The sequence below is a fragment of the Colias philodice genome, chromosome 21 (assembly GCF_061535455.1).
Source record: "Colias philodice isolate Cphi_HAF_F1 chromosome 21, ilColPhil1 Martin Lab GWU primary, whole genome shotgun sequence".
Lineage (NCBI taxonomy): Eukaryota > Metazoa > Arthropoda > Insecta > Lepidoptera > Pieridae > Colias > Colias philodice.
In genome coordinates this window covers 9547664-9564265 of record NC_143106.1, presented here as the reverse complement: position 1 = coordinate 9564265, position 16602 = coordinate 9547664, and the positions used below count along the sequence as shown (strand labels likewise).

General features: G+C 34.0%; 1 protein-coding gene across 2 annotated transcripts in view; it reads right to left on the bottom strand.

The window, feature by feature from the left end:
- The window catches only part of LOC149479120 (bicaudal D-related protein homolog), an 86432-nt gene extending 71708 nt beyond the window's left edge, over nt 1–14724 (bottom strand). Inside the window, exon 1 of one of the 2 annotated variants that reach the window (XM_089708838.1) lies at nt 14077–14724. In XM_089708838.1, coding sequence (XP_089564964.1) covers nt 14077–14436 — 360 coding nt within the window. In that variant the 5' untranslated portion in view covers nt 14437–14724. Of the gene's footprint in view, nt 1–14072 lie in introns of both variants that reach the window. The other variant, XM_089708839.1, reaches the window with a different exon arrangement.
- Between the last annotated feature and the right edge of the window lie 1878 nt (nt 14725–16602).

Sequence of the window (16602 nt, the reverse complement as noted above, 5' to 3'; positions counted from 1 at the left end):
GCGGGTCGCTAGTAATATATATAAAGTTGTAATTTGATCAATACCGGCTTAGCATCTATCGAACTTGTGGGGTTTCTGCTATGTTATAACTTATTTATACGCGTATAAAATAGTATATTGAAAGGTGTTTTAGCGTGAATAAAATATAGTGATATTTATCTTGGAAATTAACACCTGAGAATCAATCTATGTTAATAAAATTCTCATGTCACAGTGTTAGTAACTACACTCCGATGAAAACGGTTTGACGAATATTTTATGACATTTTTTGAGTAGATATATTCCGTAATCCGTTATGTAATATGGTAAAATAAATAAATATTATAAATAAATATTATAGGACATTATTACACAAATCGACCTAGTCCCACAGTAAGCTCAATTAAGGCTTGTGTTGTGGGTACTAGGCGACGATAAATATAATATTTAATAAATACATATATATAGATAATAACACCCAGACCCAAGAACAAATATTTGAGTTCATCACACAAATATTTGCCCTGACCGGGGATCGAACCCGGGACCGTCGGCTCAGTAGGCAGTTACTTGACCACTGCGCCAACCGCGTCGTCATAGAACATTTGGTGTAAGTTTGTGTTTATAGAAATAATATATGTGGGGTAATTTCAGATATTTGAGAATTCTTCACAAGAGGGGTACCTACCAACTATATGAAAATATACAGATTTTATATCATTACGGACGTTTTAATTTCACATTATAGGATTTACGATTAGATAACGGATTAAAACCACTATACGGATTTGGTAATTGAAACATACAAAAAAGAATATAGCAAATCACTACATAGTATAAAACAAAGTCGCTTTCTCTGTCCCTATGTCCCTTTGTACGCTTAAATCTTTGAAACTACGCAACAGATTTTGATGCGGTTTTTTTAATAGATAGAGTGATTCAATAGGAAGGTTTATATGTATAATAACATCCATCAAATAGTGGAGAAGTACTGTTATTTTTGAGGTTTCTAATGTGATGTCGTAAAAAATTACATTTTTGCCGCTTACATTGCAAACGCAGGCTGAACCCTACGAGTTTCATCAAAATAATGTACTAAGTATTATACACATTGAAAAGGTCTACACTCTACAGAAAAGTCCGCGGTGGTATATGACTATCTCTTATGGATAACCCACAATAACTTTTTTTTGTCATTTACTAATTACGACAAATAATGGCTAATTTTCGAAGCGATTTTAACCAATACAGCATTAATCCTTAACCAATTAAATACCTTGAATACATTGTTCATTTAATATAGATCTATATGGCCCTCTACACCATATGATTTAAGTGAATATTTTCGAAGATATTACAGATTTAAAAATTGCGGGACGTAGCGTTTGCGGCGGTACCGGCCGGCCGCCCGGCTATATATTTTATACCCGTGCGAAGCCGGAGCGGGCCGCTATGTTTTTATATACAACGTTCACAGTTTTTCTGTAGTGTATTTAGTATCAGCATTGCACCCGTGCGAAGCCGGGGCGGGTCGCTAGTATATGTGTAAAATTCTCGTGTCGCAGTGTTTGAACTTAAACTTCTTTGAAACGGCTTGACCGATTCTCATAAAAATTTGTGTGCATATCAGGAATATATGAGCTAACTCCATATTTACAAATCTACTAGATGTCCCGGCAGACGTTGTTCTGCCTTACTCTTATAACTTAGGGGTATGAAAAGTAGAATACCTATATATTGTTCGATCTTATATTACACTAGCTTTCCGCCCGCGGCTTCGCCCGCTTTGTCTAAAACCTAATAAATTATATACTAAAACCTTCCTCTTGAATCACTCTATCTATTATAAAAACCGAATCAAAATCCGTTGTTTAGTTTTAAAGATTTAAGCATACAAAGGGACATAGGGACAGAGAAAGCGACTTTGTTTATACTATGTAGTGACGTATATTAAAATATAAATGTTTTGAAACTCATAACTTCCAGCATTTATAAACTTAACAACAAAGAAATCGTTCATGAATACAAATCTATGTCAAAATCATAAAGATCCGTTTTACAAAGAAAGTGCCATATAATTTCGGATTATATCATAAATGGAAAGTAGGGTACCTTAGTTACGTATGAAATAATAAATATGTGTATTGTGATAGCAATTTACTTAATTGTTTTAATTAATTATAACTTGACTGCGTCTGCATGTAAGGATAAGTGTAAGAAAAGACTCCAAGGTACGTCGAGCCTTCTACTATAACAAAATCAAACACAAAATCTATACATATATGTATAATAAATCTGTAGAAGTGTCAATTCTGTACATTGAAAATATTGAAAAATTAATAGCAGGGGGTGTTACTGGATCGATACCAAACCCAAATATGTAATTATTTTTTTTTATAAGATGTCATTGTCAGAGTTACTCAAAATGGAGAAATAAACCATCCACGCGAAGACCGACATCCGCGCGGACGGAGTCGCGGGCGGAAGCTAGTTGTTTACTATTTTTTTAAAGATAATTTTATAACTAGCTTTTCATCAGGGGCTTCAGTAAAAAAAATCCTTTGGGAATGAGACATTTGCGGACGATGCAGACGCTGCAGCTGGAGTAATCTCCAGTCAAAATCATATCATAAAATTGCTCTGTTCGAACGTGAAAAACAAACAAACACATATTCGGAAATATTAAGTAAAAATATAGTCGTGTTAATTTAACTGTTGCATTAAAAATATTTAAAACTTAATAATAAATTCTCTAAAGGGCCTCTGCGTGTTGGACCTGTGTCCCCACGTAAGCCTTCCAAAGGACCGGGTATCTTCCTTCTGGTGGTACCCGTGTATTATGGAGAGAGACATAATAATACATCTAATGCGGGCTACTCACGTACCTGAAGTGGCAATATTGTAATTGCACCCTTAATTGGCTCCTTAATTGTGATGTGTAAAGGCAAGCAGGGGCAATTTAGAGAACAGCTGAAATTGCTCCAACCGCCGCCGTGCAACTGAGATTGTTCCAATATTGCCCCTGCGGGGCAGGTACGTGAGTAGCCGGCTTTACAGAACAATGTTCAGAACATTTCTTTCTGCACGTAATTGAAATCAAGATATCTCAGAAATTCCTAACGTCACGATTGTTATCAAAATATTCGCATCTGACAAGCTCTCGAGATAACAGATGTGGGTAGGTCATATTGATCTAGAATCTAAAAAAACTTTCAAGAATTTATTGTGTTATTCATTTAAATTATAAATGTATAAATTAGGCAGTTGCATTAGAAATACCTAAATTTAAAGTTCACGCAAGCAAAACGATAGGCCTAGTTACAAAAAAATCGTATTCAACAAAAATATTTGATGATTTCATAAACAAGTATCTACCATGGCTCATAAATTTAAAAATATAACAGTCATAATATTAATTTCTTTTGCACGCCTCATAAGCGAAGCGTTGAGGTGGGTACTACTGTCACTTCGCGCAAAACATCTGATTTTTCAAACTTAAAATGTCTTTATGTATCATACATTGCACTTGTAAGATAATACATACACACACATATTAAGAAAAAACACTATTTTTAACATTCATGATATTTTTGATGTCATTTTTGTTATTTAAACTAGTTAAAAAACAGTTTAAAAAAGTTCTGTCTTGGACGTCCGTGTGTCTGTATGTGCGGAGGATTTTCTTGTTAACACGATAGCGACCGAAATACTTTACTAATCGAGTCTTTTTTTTTCTCTTACGCTTGAGTATGCTCAGGAATAGAACCCTTTCATTTTTCAGGGTCTGATTCGATGTGGTTTAATTGTTATTAAATAAACAAAAATAATAATTAATAAATAATTATTAAAAAAAAATTATGAGGCGTGCACTTTTGGATTTTCCAAATTATTTCAATTTATTTACGTGTATCTATACTTTAAAACAATATTTACTTAAAAAAACCTATAAGCAATTAATAACTGATATAATGGTCCGTCTACACTGATCTTAAATAAACAACTTAAGATCAGTGTAGACGCACCATAATACTAACAAAGTAGGGTAAATACATATTAACTGACATAAGATATTTACACTTAACGATATAACCCCATTCTATAATTAATTCCTTATAACGTTACTTATTTATATAAACATAAATGTGCACTTATATAAAAATTATTTATGACAGAAATTTTAAGAGTTTTTAACGGATTTTAAACGCGATTTATAATCAGCTTATATGTCAATAAATACGTGTAAAATTAACTACAAGAACACATTTTTTTTAGTTATAAGTGGAAGGTATAAGTCATTTACATAGCTCTACCCCGACTCCGCACAGGGTGCAACGCTATTAAATAATGTAGGTACTAAATTAAGTATTAAATTTGATGTGCATTGTACAACATTTAAACTTGCCTCTTGAATCACTATCTTTAAAAAAAAAACGCATCAAAAAACCCGTAGTCTTAAAGATCTAAGTACCTATACATAGGGACAGACAGATAAATGAAGAATGTATTTTTTTAGTTCTATATCCCGGTTTAACCCTCTGAGAACCAGGATAAGCAGCTAGTTAAGTTAACAATGAATCTAACGTCATCTACAGTTATTCATGACGTCACATTCATGGCGTCATAAAAACACAATCTAACACCGTTATCGATAATTGTGTGAAGTACGGACACGGTACAGTTAGCCAACACAATGCTCTAGGTAACCTATGGTGCCCTAGTCTTGTTCAGATGGAGATGAAAAAACTAAATTAGAACAAAAGAATGGGAATTTATCTTGTAATGCGGGTAGTTTTACATTGCCTGTACCACACAATGCTCTAGGTAACCTATGGTGTCCTAGTCTTCAGCTGTAGATCAAAAAACTATATTAGAACAATAGAATGGGAATTTATCTTGTCATGCGGGTACTTTTATATTGCCTGTATCAATGCTCTAGGACCTAGGTAACCTATGGTGCCCTAATATTCAGCTGTAGATGAAAAAACTAGATTAGAACAAGTGTATAAGTATAGTAAGTTCTTTCTGTAGACCGCTCCAGAATAGCAATTCAGGTCCCGACTCGTGTACGCGAGCGAGAGGTAACATACTGTTTTGTGAATGAGAGAAAGGATGGGACATATAAACGGCCGTTAACATTTAAAATACAATATTGTTGGTGTACCTGTCTATCTTTTTGATACGTCGTTGATGGTATTAGAGTGTCAGTTTATAGTTTGTTGCGTTTATTATATTTCAAAACAGATTTTGTAGTGGATAGAGAATATAACATACAAACTTCAAATTTAAAATGATAGTTAAGATAAAATATTTCATTCATAAAATATTGACTTGACATTACAACTAGGAACACAGAATCTTGCACAGAATACATAATGACGATACGCAACGAAGATTGACAACATTAATCAAATTGACTTAAAGTAATTTTATTATTTTGGATTTGTGATTATCGTTTTTCGTAGAAAATGGTTAGATATTGTGCTGTTTACGGATGTATTTCATCAGAAAAACGCGATTTTTTTTTTACGCTAGTCACAAATGTGCCAACCATAAAGCGTTAACACACACATTTGCAGTCTCTACAATGTGACTGTCAAAACGATAATTTTGTATGGAGTGTCCGGGGTGTGCTAGGAACTTAAATCTTGTTTATAAAAACCGACTAACAAGCAATTTTGATACTCAAAGTAGTGCATACATTTACAACAATATTCAAGTTACTTAAGTTTACAAAACATTACATCACCTCACGTTTCTTAAAACATGAGTAAGACTTAATTAACTGCTAACGGTTAACTGTGATTAGTATAACAACCCAGTTTATTACTAACGAGCGTTTAACCCAACGTTTAAACCAACGTATTGATAAGTATCTAAAACAAGAGATTGTTGAAAACACAGGAAATAGAAAAGGCGGCCTACCACAATAATACGTTTTTTTTTCATGCATGCAGTTTCGCTATAACAAAATGAATGTAAAAACAAAGAAAGAAAGAAAAAAACATTTATTTCTAGAAATGTAAAATGTAGCATATTATCACATTATTAATGCATTCTTATAAAGCTGAATAGTTTGAACAAGATTAAGTTAAACTACAGTTTCAAACCAATAGTTAATTCTTTAAGTGTTGGTAGCTAGCTAGCTACTAGTTATTATTCTGTGGTGTTGGATAGTTCATTTATCCATACTTTATATTTATTATACTGATTTACTTACCAAATCTGATAGATACACTTTTATGCTCTTGTTAATACAATATTTATATATGTATATAGAAATGCATATAAAACTGAAAAGGTAACCACAGTTATTATTTAAATTAAGTGAAAGTTCTGCCTAATAAGAACGCATATAAATACCTTATGCGAAATTTATACCAAACAAATGAATGAGAGAATAGCCTTAACTGTAGAAAACAGAACCTTCATAATCTTACGGCTTACGGAAGGAATAACCAATTTATTAAAAACAGAAAACAATTTGTACCAATAAAACCAAACAAGACTAAGAATAGATCAATATAACAAGCTCTTCTTACAATGAATTATCCAGAAATCATATATATGTATTTAAAATTTGCATACAAACATTTTTTGTATTCATCGAACCCAAAACTCAACGAAGTTCACGCCAAGCCACTAACTAGTGCAGGACAAAAACGCTCAGGAAACAGCTGGTACCAACGAGACATCTGTCGGTGCCCGGTGGCTTATGGTGCCCTGGTACTTTGCTAATAGTTATTTTTAATTGAGGAAACGCTTTTTAAACACGTCTAACATAAATTAATAAAAATAAGACACAAAAAAGAATTTACTTATACGTCTCAGCTGAAAAAGAAATAAAAATAGAAAAAAGGCATACGTTATGAGAAATAACGCGCGTCTTTCGCTCTGAAACCGTTAAGTTTTTTGACCGACTGCGTTTGAAAAATTACTTCAAGATATTAACTATTGACGTATAGTTTCAACTATATAGTACACTAGCGGTCCGCCCCGGCTTCGCCCGTGGTACATATTTACGTTTTCTCTACATAAGAACCATCCTCGTACTTCAAGGAATATAATAAAAAAGAATTATCGAAATCGGTTCAGCCGTTCTCGAGTTATGCGCGTACCAACACATTTTGCGATTCATTTTTATATATCCATACTTTTTTAATATTATAAATGCGAAAGTAACTCTGTCTGTCTGTCTGTTACTCAATCACGCCTTAACTACTGAACCAATTTGCATGAAATTTGGTATAGAGATATTTTGATACCCGAGAAAGGACATAGGATAGGTTTTATCCCGGAAATCCTACGGGAACGGGTTTTTCTTTGAAAACGCGGGCGAAGCCGCGGGCGGAAAGCTAGTAAGATATATATTTATTTAATAGCTGGCAAACGTTAGTTTGTCCTTATCAGGGTGTAAAAAAGTGGAGTTGGTTTAATCGTGAGAGACACTGGCATATTCCTAACTTATCAAGTATCAATTATGTATAAAAAACTTAGCAATATGTGATACAATTTAGCGCCAGATGCATCTTCAAAATCCACTGAGATGCGGCTATCAAAACGAAGTATTTTACCGATGATTCAGAAAAAAAATACTAACAATTTTAGAGAATTTTTAATCCTAACGAATTAACAATTAGTTTTTTGTTCTATCAAGTATGAACAATTACAACAACAGATAATTTATAACCTCTGCAACTAAATCTACTACACTAACAAAACATCGTCCGTCCATCCGTGTATCATACACTTCCCGTGCACGCAATATAGGTATGTAATTATACAAGTCCGGCCTGCGCGTGCGCAGGGTGGATCGCCCTCAGCTGAATTATAATTTGAATGTGAATTTTTGGTAGAATAATGGATTTCTGTTGTTTAGTATCTAAAATATATAGCAATAACTTACATATTTCTGCAAATTTTATGAAAGTATTATTTGTTTTTGAACTGATTGTTATATGGGATTCTCATAGTTTTAATTCAATATGTTCTGCAGTATTTATGCATACATTCAAAAATAATTAGTGTAGTTACTATATGACTAATCTATTTTCCAGTATAGAAATATTTGGGATAAATTTATGGTCTCACATATAGATTTGTTACATAAAAAATTTTCACCATACCACAACAACTAAATAACACTGCTGAAAGCTTAAAAAAAACATATTTTCTCCAAAAAAACATGTTTGTTGTTAAAAACAATCATTCCCAAAAATTTAGACAAGGAATGCATAGTTGCGTGCCAGCTTCATGCTCCGATATGAGCACTTGATCTGATAACAGCTATCACACACAAGGTTATCATGACAGGTGCGATACTTAATAATACTCTAAATATTTCATTGTATTTTGTATATTATAATCTTCGCCTGCGTTCCGCTCGCTTGTACTTTAGACCTCTTATACCATCGAACTGCATTTATTCATTCAAAGATAGTTCAGAAGCGCTTTTGAATCGTCAAAACGCATACATACAATAACTTGTACTAGAGTAGCGCAATGACCCAAAGGGAGTCTTGTTCTGCGACAATAAGAGCCCCTATTTAACAAACAAAATACATAATTTAATATTTATCACCGGTTCGGAAAGTTTCTGCAGAGGAGAGCGTCAAGAAACTCGGCTGATGATCCAGATGCCTCATAACAATCGGTCAATAAAAAAACGTTTTAACACAAAAACACTACACGTATCTTAGAATTAACCACCTACAGTTTAATTTTTACGACATTCATTGCATATGTAATTAATAAATAACAACTAGTTCAACCTTAAAGGCAAACACCTTTCAATATAATATAATTATTTAATTCATGCACTAGTCCCATTTACATACCAACAAATAGTTTACACCATGATTCATTACATTACAAACACCACTATCAGTATTACACGATAAAATGAAAGAAGAGAATATGTACATAATTAATAACGTGTTAATAACATAGGTTTGTACTGCAATACTATTGTTAAATGATAAATCTTTCAATTCTGATGTAGCTACCTAAATAATGTACAACAATTTATCTGGGTCGTACAGTAGCCCGAATATAAACTGTTTTTTCGTCTAATTTTTTTTATGTAAGTAGGTAGGTACTCTGTTTACGTCTGTGTACGCCAGCTTTGTCTAAACTCAAAATTATACACCTATGCTAAAACCTTCCTCGAGAATCACTCAATCTATTAAAAAAACCGCATCAAAATCTGTTGCGTAGTTTAAAAAATTTAAGCATACATATAGGGATATAGGGACAGAGAAAGTGACTTTGTTGTATATTATGTGGTGTTTACGTACATATTATAAAAGTATCACATAGTTTTTATTTAATTAACCATTTATAAAATTAACTTAAAGGTTATTATCAGATGGTATTTATTTAATTAAGCAAAATTTTACAAAACAAAAATAAAAGAACCACGACACTGGCTAAAACCGAAACGAGGTCGTGACCTCGGGCCGCTCTCACGAATTTGCCTCTATAGTGCTTTTAAAAATATCATTACGCGAATAAATGCTTTTATTCGAGTGTTTATTTAATTAAAACTAAGCAAGAACTTAGTTATTAATATGTAAAACTTGTTTTTGCTGGTATTTATACCCATTTTTGACAAAAATGTGTTATTTTTCTAGTGTTTTTTTGTATGTACATATTGTATTAAGACTATGTAGGTATCACTATTTTTTACAGGCAGTTCATCGATAATCGATATATTGTTATTTTTAAAGCCACGTTAAAAATATATGATTGAATAAATAGCGATAGGAATGTAAAATTTAGTTTCCAAACTAGAGCAAACCAGTAAAGTTTTTAAAATTGGATAAATAAATTTTCTAATATTCAAGACGGTGGAAAGACCTTAAGCGGTATGACTCAGTAAGGCTTTTTACAAACGAAGCTATGTATATTATCATTTCATATATGTACAATAAAATGTACAGCATATCTCTATACCACTCTTCATACAGACCATACATTTTATACCCATCAATTGTTGCTATTATTTTGTAATGAAAAGGTATTAGTAAGTTGTTCACTTCTAATATAAACCTAAAGAAACCTTTCCATAGGATATAGTGAAGATTTTTAGGTGGTTTTGAAAAAGGTCATTTTAACGAACGTACTTATTTTTTATTCGTTACAAAGTGGGCACAGGTCAGTTAGTAATTTTAAGTCATAGTTTTAGCACTCCATCTCATAGATAAAACGCTTGAAAACCGCTCGTATACAAACAGCCTAAGTGTCGTAAGCGTGACCGGCTTACTTAAGAGTGATTCATTTCTATTTTATATTCCAGCCGCTGGCGCAACGCTGGCTTAATAAGTGGGTTCGAATCCCATTGGAGGTAAGGAAAGTGTAGTTATTGTGCAAACAAGGAGACTACTAATTTTGTTGGACTAGCTATGATAGCTTAGGCCTTAGATACCTAATTTAATATGATCAGAAATCACATAATAAGTGGACATTAGCTGACTAACTTTGTCCGATCTCAACAATATTTTTGAACGTTTTTCATTGCTACTCCGATCTTATTGGACGTAGCGTGATGCCTTTATTGAGTTTATAGCCTTCCTCCGATACATGGAATATCCATACTATAATATTATAAATGCGAAAGTAACTCTGTCTGTCTGTCTGTTACTCAATCACGCCTAAACTACTGAACCAATTTTCATGAAATTTGGTATGGAGATATTTTGATACCCGAGAAAGGACATAGGCTACTTTTTATCCCGGGAAAATGACGCAACCCCGGAAATCCCACGGGAACGGGAACTATGCGGGTTTTTCTTTGACTGCGCGGGCGAAGCCGCGGGCGGAAACCTAGTTCAACATAAAATACATTTCAATTCGAATCAATAGTTCCTGAGAGTCTGCGTTTAACTAACCAAACAAACAAATTTTTCAGCTATTTAACATTACTTGGACTACATTTTAATGAGATTTATTAAAAACTATACAGTGTATAGTATACACAATACAAAAAAAAATATATCGATAGTCAAAACATTTTATAAATGTTATGTAGATACACAAGGCACCCAAAAACAAGATGGAGGTCGTCTAGCCGCGGGATACATAATCTAGATTTTTAGGTCACTGCCGCATGCTCCATGCTATTACATCTTCTTATATATAAAAATGAATCGCAAAATGTGTTGGTAAGCGCATAACTCGAGAACGGCTGAACCGATTTCGATAATTTTTTTTTTTTTATTATATTCCTTGAAGTACGAGGATGGTTCTTATGTAAGAAAACGTAAATATTATGTACCACGGGCGAAGCCGGGGCGGACCGCTAGTACTTAAATACATTTATGTGAAATACAAATACTTAATGTTCTTAATTTATTTCTTCCTTCTTAGAAGGTGTTGGAACTTTCCAGAATTTTTGATGTTTTTTTTTCTTTTTGGCGTACTGTTAGGTCATTTGTCTGCGAACGCGTGGTATTCCATGGCATTATGGTAAAGTATTGTAGTTTTAATCGCAAACTATGTGAAACTAGCTTTCCGCCCGCGGCTTCGCCCGCGTTTTCAAAGAAAAGCCGCATAGTTCCCCTTCCCGTGGGTTTTCCGGGATAAAACCTATCCTATGTGTTAATCCAAGTTACCCTCTATATGTGTGCTTAATTTTATTGTAATCGGTTCAGTAGTATTTGCGTAAAAGAGTAACAAACACACACATACACATCCATCCTCACAAACTTTCGCATTTATCATATTAGTAGGATATATCGAAACGAAACAGCTTCAAAGATACCGATGTACCTACCTAACTTATCTTGAGGGGTTTTGAAACCGATTCCGAAATATCATACGTTTTCTTTAGTTACATGTAAATTGTAATCTTTTAGCTTCCAAAACAAACTTCACAAATAGTTAGATGTTTTATCTCTACTTTTCTACTTTATAATAAAGAGAAAATAATATATGTAAGTATTCCAAACGAAAATTTTTAAAAAGCTATTTTGCAAAAACAGAGCTAGCTCATGCTCTTTATTTATTATTCCAAAATCGATACGAGGACAGTAACCCACGAGACAATGAGGCGCGGAAGCCGGATTGGTATCTGAATCATCATAACGGCACACTCGTTTCACCAGTTTCGGTGCAGTCTTATTGGATATCAACTTGAAATTACACCCTACTTTATTTTAACACGCTTTTATTAGCTTCACCTGTATGTTTGTATGTAACGTCATCTAGACTCGATTTTGGCAAGGATCGGTTACAGTTCGATTTCGGCCCGGGACAGATTTAATTCGAATATTCAAGGATCAGTGACAAATGACAATACAATAATTTCATGGGTTTTTTACGTTTTTTTGAAGTGAAAACTTCTTTAGCGGCGTTGGGTATAAAATCTAAAACTCGCGTCAGGACACGTGGCCTGATCGAAAAAGCGTAAGACGATTTTTTTTAGCCCTTATATTCCATGCGTAAGACGGATACCATTCCAAAATATCAAACATGCTGAACGTTAATAGTTAATCAAGTTTTCACTTCTGCCGGCGCCCGGCACTCCCGGAGTGCAACCCGACTTTTTTTTTAACTACATGAATTATTTGTAGAACCTTTATTAATGCAAACGAAGTACCTTAATACAGCAAACCTATGAGCAAACCAATAAGATTAGTTTTAAAACCTGTGTAGTGTGTAGGCACTAATCCAGACGGTAATCTCTCTCTATGAAGAATTACATGCAGACCTAATTAGCAGTTTTTGCGTAGGAGTAAAAAAACTATTCAGTACCTAATCTATGGTAAAAATAAACAACATCAATTCCTCGTGAATACATAATGTGTTCTGCAAGTCTAGAACACAGCTTTTTAACCGACGTTTCAAAAAGGGAGATTCTCAATTAGATTTTTTTATAACTTCGCTAATTTTAACTGATTGACGTGATTCAATCGATTATTTTTTTCTATGAAACAGAATTGTTGTCATTTGGTCCCGTTTGTGAATCGGAAGTGCAAGTGGTCGTCCCTAGGAACGTGGGCTCCCTATTTGTAGGAAAGTATTATTATTCATAAGCTTCTATAACTACTATAGCCCACTTATACTTATGAAATGAAACAAACACAAAAGAACACTGTGTTGTAGTTGTAGTAGGTATGAAGTATTGTACATTTATTGATTCCGTGATAAGGTATCGGTATCGTAAACATGCGATATAGCAGGTATTGTGTACTGTATGTATGTTTGAGTTTATGCTACAAATAGTGGTACGTACCTATATACCTACCTAGTAATCTATACTAATATTAGGTAGGTACTATAGGTATTAGGTACCTATAGCGTGGCCGTCCTAGGCAATCCTGGCGACGATCGGTGGCGGCGGAGGCTAGGGCGATTGGGTTGACGTGGCAGGAGGTGCGTAGCCCAAGACCACAGATCACAGAAACTAACCAAGACAGAATGCGATGGCGGCGCACTGTGGACGCCCTCTGCCCCACAGGCCCCACGGAGCCACAGGACATTAAGTCAAGTCAAGTCATAGGTACCTATTAAGTTCAGTTTGTTTGGGAGAACTTGCTAATCGAAGGAACTGCAGGTCCCACTTGAAAAGTTAATTCAGTGCTAGATAGCCTATCATTCATCACAGAAGTCATTCAATGAAGGCGCTATAGTCATTCAATCAAATAGCAGATTCAACCAGATGACGGCGGCAGAGAGATAACGACTTTTTGTGGGACTTACATTTTTCGCTTATTTACTTGACACCACTTTACAAACTAACTTGAATCAGCTTAGTTAATCTTAATATTAAAAGTTAAATTACAACTTGTTAATTGATGTTTAATTGTTAGGTATTGTTTTCAAATTTAAGTACCTGCTCGTCGCTCGCCCAGCCCCCAGGTTGGTAGGTAATGTTAAAAACTTAGTTGAAAAAAGTGTATTTTAGCAAACTTAATCTCAATAGGCTAGTCGTGTTTGCGCGATTAAGAGTAACAAAAAACAAGTTTACGAAACACGAATTCGCCAAACGTATAAATCACACATTTGTAAAAAACGAGTTACGAAAATGGTCCAAATTGCAACGTTTGTATGAAATCATCAAATCGTACAATACGATTCAAATAAGAACGCAAAACATACCTCAAGTTTTTTGGAGAACTCCTCGGCGGCTTTCTCTTGTTCCTTTTTAAGTTCTTCATTCTTTTCCAGCAGCGCTTTACCCAACTCCGCTGCTAGAAGCAGGTCGGACTCCTTTTGCTGTAACTGCGTCCAGACGTCGTCCCCTTCGATTGTAGTATCCCGTGAACTCGACATCTCTTGCACGTAGTCCTCTAAATCCTTGTAAAAACTATCATCCGACACACTCAACGTATTAACCAATCTATTACCACTCTTGCTTCTACTTCTCGGTTTAACTATCCCTCTACCAACAAACTCTGTCTCCGTATCAATAAATTTCGGTGTACTACTTCTACGAAATTCACTAACTTCACCGGCCATTTAACTACACTAAATAGATACAAATAGCGATTTAACTCTGCACTATTTTGGTATAGTTATTCTTTTTGAACAGTTTCTCGAACGCCTTTTGAATTTTCACTGATTTTGGTAATTTTATTTGCTTGAACACACTTACGGGGATGTCGAAATCCTTTTTTAATGCCATTATAATGTGTTTTTACGTTCACTAGCGTATCATTTCCGTGTTGCACTGCACTTGATATGATCACGAAACGAGTAACGTTACACGCGTCGGCGACGCAGTTACCGCGACGACGACTGCGACACAACAAACTACAAAGCGATGCAAAACCTTCGAAGCGTTACAAGCCTGAACGGCATAGATGAAGTGGCGTAGACGTTTCAAAATGTACAAACTACTATGAAGAGAAGTCAATGCCTTCAAAGTATATTAATGACTTGTTAATATCATTTTAATGAATTGATATTGTTTGAAATTGAAACTTAATCACTCATTTTAACGCACTCCTAATATTTTGAATGACGAATTAATAAATATTCGTGACTATCAATGGTCTTAAATCTTAATGATTATTTAGTAGATAATATTATTAATACTGTAACATGGTTATGTTACAGTACATATTAAGTTAGTGTAATTAATTCACAGCTGTTGTAACATTACAAACAATTGTAACAAAAAAATAATGACAATAATATTTTCATACAAAAGTAGTATGTAGTATTTAATACACTAATATGTACTTCTCGACTTAATATTAATTAAAAAAAAAATATATTCGACAAAATCTAAAACCTTTTAAATGCAACAACCCCGTAGGCATTAACCTACCTACCATTCCCAGGTACATCTGCGTAATCTTATCTTTGAAAAAAGAACACGTGTGCGAAAACGAGAAAGCGATATCGCACCGGTACGTCTGCAATAAGAGTAAAAAGGATAGCTATATAATCAAGGTGAACTGACGAGTGAGCGGCCAGCAGACTACGGGCAGTTGAAACTTGAAAGAATTGGCGTAACAAAATGCTTTTAATTATTTCTTTGGAGTAGGAAGTGATGATTGAGAATTTGAGATCATATCTCACATTCGCGAGTATAGATATATCTGAAAAACGAGATATAATGTATCATTTGCAAACAAGTTTTATCGTTAGTTTTTATAAAGTCAGCCATGCATGATAGAGTCAGAAGTCAGAACTCAGTATTGCATGGTTGAAAGGACCTTTGTAGCCATTTTGTAGCTTTAAAGTGTTTAAAGCTTACTCATACTGCCCAATGCCCATTCTAACTATATAGTATACGCATAAACGTATACTAACGACACTATACATTTATTATAAAAAACAGTTTTAAATAGTATATAAGTTAATATTTTAGAAAAACCCTAAGGTCGAGTTAAAACTAGTCACTGTAAAAACTCGGTTCAACTGTCAACACTGATGGTCATTCCTATGTTAAATTGTTAAGTGGCCTAACGACCTAATGTAGGCTGTGCCTGTGGCAGTGATTATTTTGCGACAAAGATGAAAGAGTTTGAGTTCGATTCATAATATTGTATAGTATAATGAAGACTGTTTTTCTAGGGGCTGAACGTACTATAAATCTAAAATTGTATTGTATGAAATAATATGCACACATTTAATAATTTATATATATTAGATACCTAGGTAGATACCTAATAATTAGGTATCTACCTAGGTTATAGGTACCTAATAATATCAGTTTAACAGTCTAACCTCGTAACTTAGGAAGAAGTCATGTCTATTAAGTAACTAGCGGTCCGCCCCGGCTTCGCCCGTGGTACATATTTATGTTTTCTCTACATAAGAACCATTCTGGTACTTCAAGGAATATAATAAAAAAAGAATTATCGAAATCGGTCCACCCGTTCTCGAGTTATGCGGTTACCAACACATTTTGCGATTCATTTTTATATTATAAGATTATTAAATCATTTAAATAGTTCATTACGGGGACGGGCTAGTTACTAGTAGTCAATTCATTCAAATCAAATAAGTATTTATAATTATTATGTAACTTACTTATAGAGCCGATCATCAAGCCAAGTTCTATCTACACTCACCGGCACGGAATCTTGGCCACTGCAAATTTTTGGGTAAAATAACACTATTTCTTTTCTACTACAAAATTCAATAAAAATTTAATCAAAACTAGTTACTTTA